General features: G+C 44.4%; 1 protein-coding gene across 5 annotated transcripts in view; it reads right to left on the bottom strand.

Moving 5' to 3' along the window:
- LOC139755322 (uncharacterized) overlaps positions 1-13789 on the bottom strand; it is a 174067-nt gene that overhangs the window by 9361 nt on the left and 150917 nt on the right. For all 5 annotated transcript variants that reach the window (XM_071673460.1, XM_071673463.1, XM_071673461.1 and 2 more), the window contains one exon: positions 8427-8655. In XM_071673460.1, coding sequence (XP_071529561.1) covers positions 8427-8655 — 229 coding nt within the window. The remainder of the gene's footprint in view (positions 1-8426; positions 8656-13789) is intronic.

Here is a 13789-nt window from a genome sequence, read left to right as displayed (position 1 = left end):
ATTGGTATGCATGGGGTGTTCAGTGTTGTAAATGGAAATGGTGAAGAGCTTGTAGATTTATGTGCTGAAAAAGGACTGATGATTGGGAATACCTGGTTTAAAAAGCGAGATATACATAAGTATACTTATGTAAGTAGGAGAGATGGCCAGAGAGCGTTATTGGATTACGTGTTAATTGACAGGCGTGCGAAAGAGAGACTTTTGGATGTTAATGTGCTGAGAGGTGCAACTGGAGGGATGTCTGATCATTATCTTGTGGAGGCTAAGGTGAAGATTAGTATGGGTTTTCAGAAAAGAGGAGTGAATGTTGGGGTGAAGAAGGTGGTGAGAGTAAGTGAGCTTGGGAAGGAGACCTGTGTGGGGAAGTACCAGGAGAGACTGTGTACAGAATGGAAAAAGGTGAGAACAATGGAAGTAAGGGGAGTCGGGGAGGAATGGGATGTATTTAGGGAATCAGTGATGGATTGCGCAAAAGATGCTTGTGGCATGAGAAGAGTGGGAGGTGGGCTGTTTAGAAAGGGTAGTGTGTGGTGGGATGAAGAAGTAAGAGTATTAGTGAAAGAGAAGAGAGAGGCATTTGGACGATTTTTGCAGGGAAAAAATGCAATTGAGTGGGAGAAGTATAAAAGAAAGAGACAGGAGGTCAAGAGAAAGGTGCAAGAGGTGAAAAAAAGGGCAAATGAGAGTTGGGGTGAGAGACTATCAGTAAATTTTAGGGAGAATAAAAAGATGTTCTGGAAGGAGGTAAATAGGGTGCGTAAGACAAGGGAGCAAATATATATATATATATATATATATATATATATATATATTTTTTTTTTTTTTTTTTTTTATACTTTGTCGCTGTCTCCCGCGTTTGCGAGGTAGTGCAAGGAAACAGACGAAAGAAATGGCCCAACCCACCCCCATACACATGTACATACACACGTCCACACACGCAAATATACATACCTACACAGCTTTCCATGGTTTACCCCGGACGCTTCACATGCCTTGATTCAATCCACTGACAGCACGTCAACCCCTGTATACCACATCACTCCAATTCGCTCTATTTCTTGCCCTCCTTTCACCCTCCTGCATGTTCAGGCCCCGATCACACAAAATCCTTTTCACTCCATCTTTCCACCTCCAATTTGGTCTCCCTCTTCTCCTCGTTCCCTCCACCTCCGACACATATATCCTCTTGGTCAATCTTTCCTCACTCACTCTCTCCATGTGCCCAAACCATTTCAAAACACCCTCTTCTGCTCTCTCAACCACGCTCTTTTTATTTCCACACATCTCTCTTACCCTTACGTTACTTACTCGATCAAACCACCTCACACCACACATTGTCCTCAAACATCTCATTTCCAGCACATCCATCCTCCTGCGCACAACTCTATCCATAGCCCACGCCTCGCAACCATACAACATTGTTGGAACCACTATTCCTTCAAACATACCCATTTTTGCTTTCCGGGATAATGTTCTCGACTTCCACACATTTTTCAAGGGGCTCCCAAAATTTTCGCCCCCTCCCCCACCCTATGATCCACTTCCGCTTCCATGGTTCCATCCGCTGACAGATCCACTCCCAGATATCTAAAACACTTCACTTCCTCCAGTTTTTCTCCATTCAAACTCACCTCCCAATTGACTTGACCCTCAACCCTACTGTACCTAATAACCTTGCTCTTATTCACATTTACTCTTAACTTTCTTCTTCCACACACTTTACCAAACTCCGTCACCAGCTTCTGCAGTTTCTCACATGAATCCGCCACCAGCGCTGTATCATCAGCGAACAACAACTGACTCACTTCCCAAGCTCTCTCATCCCCAACAGACTTCATACTTGCCCCTCTTTCCAAAACTCTTGCATTTACCTCCCTAACAACCCCATCCATAAACAAATTAAACAACCATGGAGACATCACACACCCCTGCCGCAAACCTACATTCACTGAGAACCAATCACTTTCCTCTCTTCCTACACGTACACATGCCTTACATCCTCGATAAAAACTTTTCACTGCTTCTAACAACTTGCCTCCCACACCATATATTCTTAATACCTTCCACAGAGCATCTCTATCAACTCTATCATATGCCTTCTCCAGATCCATAAATGCTACATACAAATCCATTTGCTTTCTAAGTATTTCTCACATACATTCTTCAAAGCAAACACCTGATCCACACATCCTCTACCACTTCTGAAACCACACTGCTCTTCCCCAATCTGATATATATATATATATATATATATATATATATATATATATATATATATATATATATATATATATATATATTTTTTTTTGCTTTGTTGCTGTCTCCCGCGTTTGTGAGGTAGCGCAAGGAAACAGACGAAAGAAATGGCCCAACCCACCCCCATACACATGTATATACATACGTCCACACACGCAAATATACATACCTACATAGCTTTCCATGGTTTACCCCAGACGCTTCACATGCCCTGATTCAATCAACTGACAGCACGTCAACCCCGGTATACCACATCGATCCAATTCACTCTATTCCTTGCCCTCCTTTCACCCTCCTGCATGTTCAGGCCCCGATCACACAAAATCTTTTTCACTCCATCTTTCCACCTCCAATTTGGTCTCCCACTTCTCCTAGTTCTCTCCACCTCTGACACATATATCCTCTTGGTCAATCTTTCCTCACTCATTCTCTCCATGTGCCCAAACCATTTCAAAACACCCTCTTCTGCTCTCTCAACCACGCTCTTTTTATTTCCACACATCTCTCTTACCCTTACGTTACTTACTCGATCAAACCACCTCACACCACACATTGACCTCAAACATCTCATTTCCAGCACATCCATCCTCCTGCGCACAACTCTATTCATAGCCCACGCCTCGCAACCATACAACATTGTTGGAACCACTATTCCTTCAAACATACCCATTTTTGCTTTCCGAGATAATGTTCTCGACTTCCACACATTCTTCAAGGCTCCCAGATTTTCGCCCCCTTCCCCACCCTATGATCCACTTCCGCTTCCATGGTTCCATCCGCTGCCAGATCCACTCCCAGATATCTAAAACACTTTACTTCCTCCAGTTTTGCTTCATTCAAACTTACCTCCCAATTGACTTGACCCTCAACCCTACTGTACCTAATAACCTTGCTCTTATTCACATTTACTCTTAACTTTCTTCTTTCACACACTTTACCAAACTCAGTCACCAGCTTCTGCAGTTTCTCACATGAATCAGCCACCAGCGCTGTATCATCAGCGAACAACAACTGACTCACTTCCCAAGCTCTCTCATCCACAACAGACTTCATACTTGCCCCTCTTTCCAAAACTCTTGCATTTACCTCCCTAACAACCCCATCCATAAACAAATTAAACAACCATGGAGACATCACACACCCCTGCCACAAACCTACATTCACTGAGAACCAATCACTTTCCTCTCTTCCTACACGTACACATGCCTTACATCCTCGATAAAAACTTTTCACTGCTTCTAACAACTTGCCTCCCACACCATATATTCTTAATACCTTCCACAGAGCATCTCTATCAACTCTATCATATGCCTTCTCCAGATCCATAAATGCTACATACAAATCCATTTGCTTTTCTAAGTATTTCTCACATTCTTCAAAGCAAACACCTGATCCTTACATCCTCTCCCACTTATGAAACCACACTGCTCTTCCCCAATCTGATGCTCTGTACATGCCTTCACCCTCTCAATCAATACCCTCCCATATAATTTACCAAGACAATAGTGAAATTGGAAAAAATGTAGCTTAGACACTGAAGCTTATTGATACAGTGGTTAAATTGATGAGAACTACTATTGACTTTTGTGTAAATAAATTAAACATTTCCTTTTTCCATAGCCAGAGGTTGAACCATTATGTGACGTTCATTTTTTTCTTTTCATTTCAAGCTAGAAGTTTCAGTTTTCTAAATTGTTTCTTACATTTTTCATATGTATATATACGTATGTGTGTGTGTGTGTGTGTATGTGCGTGTGTGTGTGTATGTGTGTGTAAGTGTATATATATATATGTATATTATCCCTGGGGATAGGGGTGAAAGAATACTTCCCACGCATTCCTCGCGTGTCGTAGAAAGCAACTAGAGGGGACGGGAGCGGGGGGCCAGAAATCCTCCCCTCCTTGTATTTTTTTAACTTTCTAAAATGGGAAACAGAAGAAGGAGTCACACGGGGAGTGCTCATCCTCCTCGAAGGCTCAGATTGGGGTGCCTAAATGTGTGTGGATGTAACCATGATGTGAAAAAAGGAGAGATAGGTAGTATGTTTGAGGAAAGGAACCTGGATGTTTTGGCTCTGAGTGAAACGAAGCTCAAGGGTGAAGGGGAAGAGTGGTTTGGGAATGTCTTGGGAGTAAAGTCAGGGGTTAGTGAGAGGACAAGAGCAAGGGAAGGAGTAGCAGTACTCCTGAAACAGGAGTTGTGGGAGTATGTGATAGAATGTAAGAAAGTAAATTCTCGATTAATATGGGTAAAACTGAAAGTTGATGGAGAGAGATGGGTGATTATTGGTGCATATGCACCTGGGCATGAGAAGAAAGATCATGAGAGGCAAGTGTTTTGGGAGCAGCTGAATGAGTGTGTTAGTGGTTTTGATGCACGAGACCGGGTTATAGTGATGGGTGATTTGAATGCAAAGGGGAGTAATGTGGCAGTTGAGGGAATAATTGGTATACATGGGGTGTTCAGTTTTGTAAATGGAAATGGTGAAGAGCTTGTAGATTTATGTGCTGAAAAAGGACTGATGATTGGGAATACCTGGTTTAAAAAGCGAGATATACATAAGTATACTTATGTAAGTAGGAGAGATGGCCAGAGAGCGTTATTGGATTACGTGTTAATTGACAGGCGCGCGAAAGAGAGACTTTTGGATGTTAATGTGCTGAGAGGTGCAACTGGAGGGATGTCTGATCATTATCTTGTGGAGGCTAAGGTGAAGATTTGTATGGGTTTTCAGAAAAAAAGAGTGAATGTTGGGGTGAAGAGGGTGGTGAGAGTAAGTGAGCTTGGGAAGGAGACTTGTGTGAGGAAGTACCAGGAGAGACTGAGTACAGAATGGAAAAAGGTGAGAACAATGGAAGTAAGGGGAGTGGGGGAGGAATGGGATGTATTTAGGGAATCAGTGATGGATTGCGCAAAAGATGCTTGTGGCATGAGAAGAGTGGGAGGTGGGTTGATTAGAAAGGGTAGTGAGTGGTGGGATGAAGAAGTAAGAGTATTAGTGAAAGAGAAGAGAGAGGCATTTGGACGATTTTTGCAGGGAAAAAATGCAATTGAGTGGGAGACGTATAAAAGAAAGAGACAGGAGGTCAAGAGAAAGGTGCAAGAGGTGAAAAAAGGGCAAATGAGAGTTGGGGTGAGAGAGTATCATTAAATTTTAGGGAGAATAAAAAGATGTTCTGGAAGGAGGTAAATAAAGTGCGTAAGACAAGGGAGCAAATGGGAACTTCAGTGAAGGGCGCAAATGGGGAGGTGATAACAAGTAGTGATGATGTGAGAAGGAGATGGAGTGAGTATTTTGAAGGTTTGTTGAATGTGTTTGATGATAGAGTGGCAGATATAGGGTGTTTTGGTCGAGGTGGTGTGCAAAGTGAGAGGGTTAGGGAAAATGATTTGGTAAACAGAGAAGAGGTAGTAAAAGCTTTGCGGAAGATGAAAGCCGGCAAGGCAGCAGGTTTGGATGGTATTGCAGTGGAATTTTATTAAAAAAGGGGGTGACTGTATTGTTGACTGGTTGGTAAGGTTATTTAATGTATGTATGACTCACGGTGAGGTGCCTGAGGATTGGCGGAATGCGTGCATAGTGCCATTGTACAAAGGCAAAGGGGATAAGAGTGAGTGCTCAAATTACAGAGGTATAAGTTTGTTGAGTATTCCTGGTAAATTATATGGGAGGGTATTGATTGAGAGGGTGAAGGCATGTACAGAGCATCAGATTGGGGAAGAGCAGTGTGGTTTCAGAAGTGGTAGAGGATGTGTGGATCAGGTGTTTGCTTTGAAGAATGTATGTGAGAAATACTTAGAAAAGCAAATGGATTTGTATGTAGCATTTATGGATCTGGAGAAGGCATATGATAGAGTTGATAGAGATGCTCTGTGGAAGGTATTAAGAATATATGGTGTGGGAGGCAAGTTGTTAGAAGCAGTGAAAAGTTTTTATCGAGGATGTAAGGCATGTGTACGTGTAGGAAGAGAGGAAAGTGATTGGTTCTCAGTGAATGTAGGTTTGTGGCAGGGGTGTGTGATGTCTCCATGGTTGTTTAATTTGTTTATGAATGGGGTTGTTAGGGAGGTAAATGCATGAGTTTTGGAAAGAGGGGCAAGGATGAAGTCTGTTGGGGATGAGAGAGCTTGGGAAGTGAGTCAGTTGTTGTTCGCTGATGATACAGCGCTGGTGGCTGATTCATGTGAGAAACTGCAGAAGCTGGTGACTGAGTTTGGTAAAGTGTGTGAAAGAAGAAAGTTAAGAGTAAATGTGAATAAGAGCATGTTTATTAGGTACAGTAGGGTTGAGGGTCAAGTCAATTGGGAGGTGAGTTTGAATGGAGAAAAACTGGAGGAAGTGAAGTGTTTTAGATATCTGGGAGTGGATCTGGCAGCGGATGGAACCATGGAAGCGGAAGTGGAGCATTGGGTGGGGGAGGGGGCGAAAATTCTGGGAGCCTTGAAGAATGTGTGGAAGTCGAGAACATTATCTCGGAAAGCAAAAATGGGTATGTTTGAAGGAATAGTGGTTCCAACAATGTTGTATGGTTGCGAGGCGTGGGCTATGGATAGAGTTGTGCGCAGGAGGATGGATGTGCTGGAAATGAGATGTTTGAGGACAATGTGTGGTGTGAGGTGGTTTGATCGAGTAAGTAACGTAAGGGTAAGAGAGATGTGTGGAAATAAAAAGAGCGTGGTTGAGAGAGCAGAAGAGGGTGTTTTGAAATGGTTTGGGCACATGGAGAGAATGAGTGAGGAAAGATTGACCAAGAGGATATATGTGTCGGAGGTGGAGGGAACGAGGAGAAGAGGGAGACCAAATTGGAGGTGGAAAGATGGAGTGAAAAAGATTTTGTGTGATCGGGGCCTGAACATGCAGGAGGGTGAAAGGAGGGCAAGGAATAGAGTGAATTGGAGCGATGTGGTATACCGGGGTTGACGTGCTGTCAGTGGATTGAATCAAGGCATGTGAAGCGTCTGGGGTAAACCATGGAAAGCTGTGTAGGTATGTATATTTGCGTGTGTGGACGTATGTATATACATGTGTATGGGGGTGGGTTGGGCCATTTCTTTCATCTGTTTCCTTGCGCTACCTCGCAAACGCGGGAGACAGCGACAAAGCAAAAAAAAAAAAAAAAAAAAAAATAATTTACCAGGAATACTCAACAAACTTATACCTCTGTAATTTGTAATATATATATATATCATACTTGATCGCCGTTTCCCGCGTTAGTGAGATAGTACCAGGAACAAAAGAAAGGCTGCATCCACTCAACCATTCTCTAGCTGTCATGTGTAATGTACCGAAACCACGGGCTCCATAGAACTTTGTTTTTACCCCAGACGCTTCACATACCCTGCTCCAGTCCAGTCCACTGACAGCACGTCGACCCCAGTACACAACACCATTCCAATTCACTCAAAATCTTTTTCTCTACATCTTTCCAATTTGGTATCCCATTCTTCTTCCCTCCACTTCTGGCACATATACCCTCTCTCAACCTTTCCTCTCTCATGCTCTCCATATTGTCCACAATATTTCAGTATATTTTCTGCAGTTCTCAACCATCCTTTTTTCACTGCCACACATCTCTTTTTCCCTTTCATTACCTGATCAAAACAGGTTACACCACATACTGTCCTCGAACATTTCACTCTCAACACATCCACCCTCCTTCATATAACTTTATCTTAGTAAAGCCCATGCCTCGCACCTTTATAAAATAGCTAGGACTACTATACCTTAGGGTTAAATCAAAGGCAAGGCTATCATACCCATATCTTCGGACCCGACGGATGATATAGACATGATATAGACAAGCCTTTAAACTCTCATGACTAACTACTACTTCCTTGAAAGCGAGAAAGACACCAACAAAATCATCACATTCCTGCCATTTACACCCTCCACACTACCAAAGCCAGAGGCTGGATAACGTCAGCAGACGATGAAAGAGTATGCTAACGGACCACAAAAAATCAACCCCCATTAGACACCATCATTACCACAGAACAGCGGGCTCCCATCCTATTAGTGTGGAGGCCTCATATTTAGCTGCTTAGATTCTTTAACAAAGTGTGCTTAAAAGATTTCTCTCTCTCTCTCTCTCTCTCTCTCTCTCTCTCTCTCTCTCTCTCTCTCTCTTACACACACACACATTGGTACATGAGCCAGTCAGCCTCTCACCTGGTATCTGCAATCTAAAGCTGGGTGCTCGCTCAACGGTGTTGGAGTTGGACCTCGGATGCGGCTGGGAGAGGGAGTGTGTGCGGGAGAGCTCGGAACGGAGGGAGAGGTGAGAGGAGCCGGGGGACACGGCCGAACCACTCTCCGTGAAGGAACACATGGAGTTGACGGAGAGGGTGACGATCTCCGGGGCGCCTTGTTCGCTCTGGATGCTGTCCGACCTGGAGAACTGTAACATCCAGGCAAGAGCGTAAATGAGCTTGACACACAAAAGTAGGTACAACAAAAATCAAATTTAAAGGCCATAAATACAAATTTACGTATTGAAAAACCCATAATCATCACTAACTCAATTATGAACTTTAGTACTCAAAAGTTTGTAAATACAACAAGTAGCACGATGCTAGAAATAATGATGTGGCTGGCACTTATGGCTGGTGCTCGGGCCGCCACCACCTATATGTTACCGGAGGGATCCAGCTGGTCCATGTGTCCAATTGTTCATTCCTTCAATCTAGCAGTTTCTTAAAAGAAGTAATACAGTCTCCATTTCCAAACTACATATCTTTATAAATTACAGTGGTGTATTAATTCGCACTACACCTACAGAACAACATACAAGTCTTCTCTACAGAAACACGCTCCGCTTTCTTACCTCATGGCCAGCCTAACTTAAAGTTCACACCAAATGGAACCGCTGAAGGCGCCCCATATCGATAAAATTCCCATCCTTGCAAGATTTTCCCCCCTTTATCTAATTTTTTTTATATGTATACCAAAGGCATACCTCCTCCGCCAGTGTCTGAGTTAAAGCATAAGACTAACTTTCGGAGTTTCTGACGTGACTGCCTACTGTGGCTTCTGGTACTAATACTGTTGTAGATGCCATACGTAATTGATGTACAGTTCTTGCCATCTCCGGCTAAGATGTACCTACCGCTGAAAAAAAGGCTGCTGCTTTGTTCATCTCTAACTCCAGCAGCACATACCAGAAATGCATATTAATCTATGACATACCTTCCGACACACCCAGAGAACAATTAATCTGAGCAGCAGTCTCCTTCCACGTTTTATGATTGTCCCCATCATCAGACAAGCTTATGCCGGGCTTAAATGATGGGAAGTTTACTACAGCTGAAGGAATCGACAAACTGGCAGTGGTTATATACCACGTTCAGCCAAACCTTACGCACTCGGACGTCGCAGGGTTCAATTTCCAGGCTCAGCAAACTTCACTAAGTGAAACATGGACTGACGGGTCCGTAGACTATTGCGCCCAGGCTGACTAGGTTCAGGGAGCGAACTTACTGTCTCGAACCTAAAACTTGAATGAGGTGAAATGTCTAGTAACACTCGAGGAAGAGGAGCAAGACTCAAAAAATACAGTGTCTAAAGAATGATTCACAAAACCGCGATTGTTTTTACTGCAGCTTACGTCCAGTTGGTAAATTTGAAGACCATTAAGTTTTTTTGTGAACGGAGAAAAAATATTTAAAATATTGCTAACGAGATCAAATGAAGGGCGAATATAATTATCGAACATTCAGGAAGTATACTACAGATGATTAGGCTTCCGTAGACGTCACTTACATCTGTAAACTGCAGGAGGAGAAGGTTCGTCGCCCTGTGAAACAAAGACGACTCTGTCCCAGAGTTTAATTTTTACTTTCCGTCATCATCCTCCAAGATCTAATTTTGGGACCTGTCATGAATGTCTCATTTGAAATAATCAACTCTATTTGGATGGCAGCCTCGCAGCGCTGGCTTTTCAACGTCAATTTTTGGAGGATGCGGAAGACGTGGATTTGAAAAAGCACACTCACGTGACACTGCCCGGTAGAAGTGTTGACAAGGCTTCTAAACCTGGTGGAGGAGATATCTCGGCCGGAGCTTTTCCAAGCTTACAAAGACGCGTAACGACTCATTGTTTTGCGAATCCATTTAACCCGAATGAAATTTCCCTCGCCTATTGAGTCCACACACACACACACACAAAAGTTTACCGTGTGTCTAAGCGTCATTAACAGAACGTCTTCGTCTTGAAATGGTTTATTGTAAGAAAAAAAAAACTCCATTAAGAAGTATTAGATTATGAAGCTTTTATGCTGCGGAAGGTAAGAGAGAGACGGGCGGTGGTTTGGAAGGAAATGAAACAGCCTATTCCAACTTACCTACCACAAGCTTTAACTATGAGGCGCTCACAGCAGAGAGAGGGAGAGAGAAACGTGGACACCTAAATGCTACACTTCTCAACAGGTGGACTAATCTCTCGAAACCAGCTCTGGAAAAAATTCTCTTGGCAGCGTTTATGTATATTACACTAAAAGAAACAAGACCTGTGTTCACTAAGCGGCATATAAGAATAAAAGTGTGTATGTGTGTTTGGCAAGGAATGAAGGAAAATAACCCCCTGTAATATTTTCAAGGATACAACAGGAAAAAAACTGAACACACTATAAAGAATCAAGAGCTGGGTATGGAGGGGGAGTAAACAAAGCCAGAAAAGTCAACAGAAAGCTAATAATGTATTGCATTACGAAGCGTGGCCATGAAATGAGCAGTTGTGTTGGTTTGTGGTCAGAGAAGCGGCCTTTATCGTCATGTCTCTCGTGGCCTACCTCTTGATGTCACAATCTCCTCTTGCTAACAAAATCAACATAACTACAACCATCATCCACCAACTGAAGTAATATAAACCTTCACCAGATTGGTAATTCGACCTCCTCAACCACCTACTAAATCGTAAGCTTTAAAATCTCAAAAGACGCAAGATCTCTGTGGCTGTCACCTTCCTTGACTTCATCAAACGTTTCGACCTTATCAACCACAAAGCAGTCATCAGCAATGCCATCAACTCACCAAGCTTCGGACAAGTCCCTTCTCAAGAGCTTGGGAGACTTGCTCAGTGAACGTTGTACGGTTCCGAGAGGCCATCTCTACCTTTCAGTGGCGTCCCATAGGGCACAAGCATTGGACCTTGGTGTTTCCTCATATGTATAACCAATGCCCTGATGAATGCATCTGCTTGAATGCACTGTACGTCGTGTCACACAACACTCTTAAGTCTCCAGTACTGGTGGACCACCGCCAACAATGTCACCATATTACCAAACCCAGACCGCAGTCGTGTGTGTCAGCCTTCCAGCCATCCTTGTCCTATCCCCTACTGCCTCACTAGGCCCTAGCCTCCTCCAGGTACTTTAGTCCATCAAGCAACTCGTAAAATATCCTCGGTCCCTCTTACACCGGCTAACAAGAGGCGCCCAACACTGCTCCTCCAGACTCTCCACCCATTATCTAAAGCTCATCCGACAGTCCGGGAAGCTACCGCACCACCGTCACAGCTTGTCAAAATCCCTCGTCCATGAGTTGTAAGCTCGACACCACAACCACATCGAGCCAATCGGAACTCGTGCATTAACGCTACAGGAACAGCCCCATCCCACCCACTACGAACATCATCAGTAATCGGTAGACTACCACCCTAATGTTTATGTCCTTATTCTCTCTCTCTCTCTCTCTCTCTCTCTCTCTCTCTCTCTCTCTCTCTCTCTCTCTCTCTCTCTCTCTCTCTCTCTCCCCACTCTCAATACACACACTAGAGCCCTGGGCGGCACCAACCAACCAGGGTATCCAATTAGCCGCCAAGAAGGAAAGTTCACACGACATCAAATAATAGTTTCAGAGTAACGACGTAATCTGGGGCTGGAATGGTCGACAGGGGAGGTGTGGAGCCTGGCAGAGGGAGGTGTGGAGCCTGGCAGAGGGAGGTGAGGAGCCTGGCAGTGGGAGGTGAGGAGCCTGGCAGAGGGAGGTGTGGAACCTGGCAGAGGGAGGTGTGGAACCTGGCAGAGGGAGGTGGGGAGCCTGGCAGAGGGAGGTGAGGAGCCTGGCAGTGGGAGGTGAGGAGCCTGGCAGAGGGAGGTGTGGAGCCTGGCAGAGGGAGGTGTGGAGCCTGGCAGAGGGAGGTGGGGAGCCTGGCAGAGGGAGGTGGGGAGCCTGGCAGAGGGAGGTGGGGAGCCTGGCAGAGGGAGGTGTGGAGCCTGGCAGAGGGAGGTGTGGAGCCTGGCAGAGGGAGGTGTGGAGCCTGGCAGAGGGAGGTGTGGAGCCTGGCAGAGGGAGGTGAGGAGCCTGGCAGAGGGAGGTGTGGAGCCTGGCAGAGGGAGGTGTGGAGCCTGGCAGAGGGAGGTGTGGAGCCTGGCAGAGGGAGGTGTGGAGCCTGGCAGTGGAGGGTTTTTTTTGCTAAAACGTTTACTGACTCGGGAGGAACTGGTCTCTTCATTTACAAAGTTCTTTACCACCCGAATTTTACTCTATTAAAAATTTGGTATATTACATTTAGCTCCTGACAGAAAATGACGAGTGTAGGACTTCTGAAGTGCATATCGATCGGCTTCTGATAGCCTTTAAACGAATCAACATACACAGTCGTCGTGTATACCATAGTAAGGAAAGAATAGGAGCTTATTTTTAGTTCTGTCGTCTTTCGTCGTGTGAGCCGGTTTCATTTTCGTGAATGTCTTTATCTGTTAAAAGTGTCCGCCATGGGTACAGTTTCCTGTGTATTTGTGTAATCCGAGTGCCCAGTCATTCACAAGCCCCACACAGCCCTTGGGCGGAACGGTCCACAATTCTCCCTTCCAACATCTGTAACCCCCATGCATGACAATGTTACTATTTTCATGTTATTATAATTTCCCGTTTCCCCCTCCATAACCTTCTAAGCTTACTGTATGTCTGGTTAGTTTTCACACTTCTACGATTAACAGTGTTCTGCGAAAATATACGTTTTGTTTTACAGGTTGGTGCTTTAGTGTTTAAACTAGTGCGCTGCTATACTACCAAGAAAAAAGTTAATTCCTAAGTTGAGTGTACAGAGGCTTGAACAGGACACTGTTTTCTCTACATGGTCCGATATATATGCGTCTATGTCTATTTAGCTCAAGTATAGTGTACCGTGCCTCTTTTTTTGGCCGATTATGCTTAAACACAAAATAATGAACTGTGCGTGAAAGCCTTTTGCCTGTGTTGTGCCCGTGGCGCCATCTACTCACCTGCTCCATGTACTGTGCAAAATGCAGACCTTGAAAAATCTCATACATTACAGTGCACAGAACAGATATTGCCTTCACAATGCAAACCTCACAGTCTTCTGATAAATGATACTGCTACATGTACTGCGTGGGTGACATAGCTCGCTGCTCAGTGCAAACAGTAAGTAATTAATGATGTACAATGATACACCTATAGTGTGTTACACAGGCATGCACTGTGCAAGCGAGCCTTGACCATCTGCTTATGATCCTCAACCTCTTGAGTACGGCGACACGACCCCTGAGCACGACGGCACGACCCCGGGATAG

This window comes from Panulirus ornatus, chromosome 19, assembly GCF_036320965.1.
Source record: "Panulirus ornatus isolate Po-2019 chromosome 19, ASM3632096v1, whole genome shotgun sequence".
NCBI classification, from domain to species: Eukaryota; Metazoa; Arthropoda; class Malacostraca; order Decapoda; family Palinuridae; genus Panulirus; species Panulirus ornatus.
The sequence above is the reverse complement of the archived record's forward strand: the minus strand, read 5'-3'. Positions and strand labels throughout refer to the sequence as shown.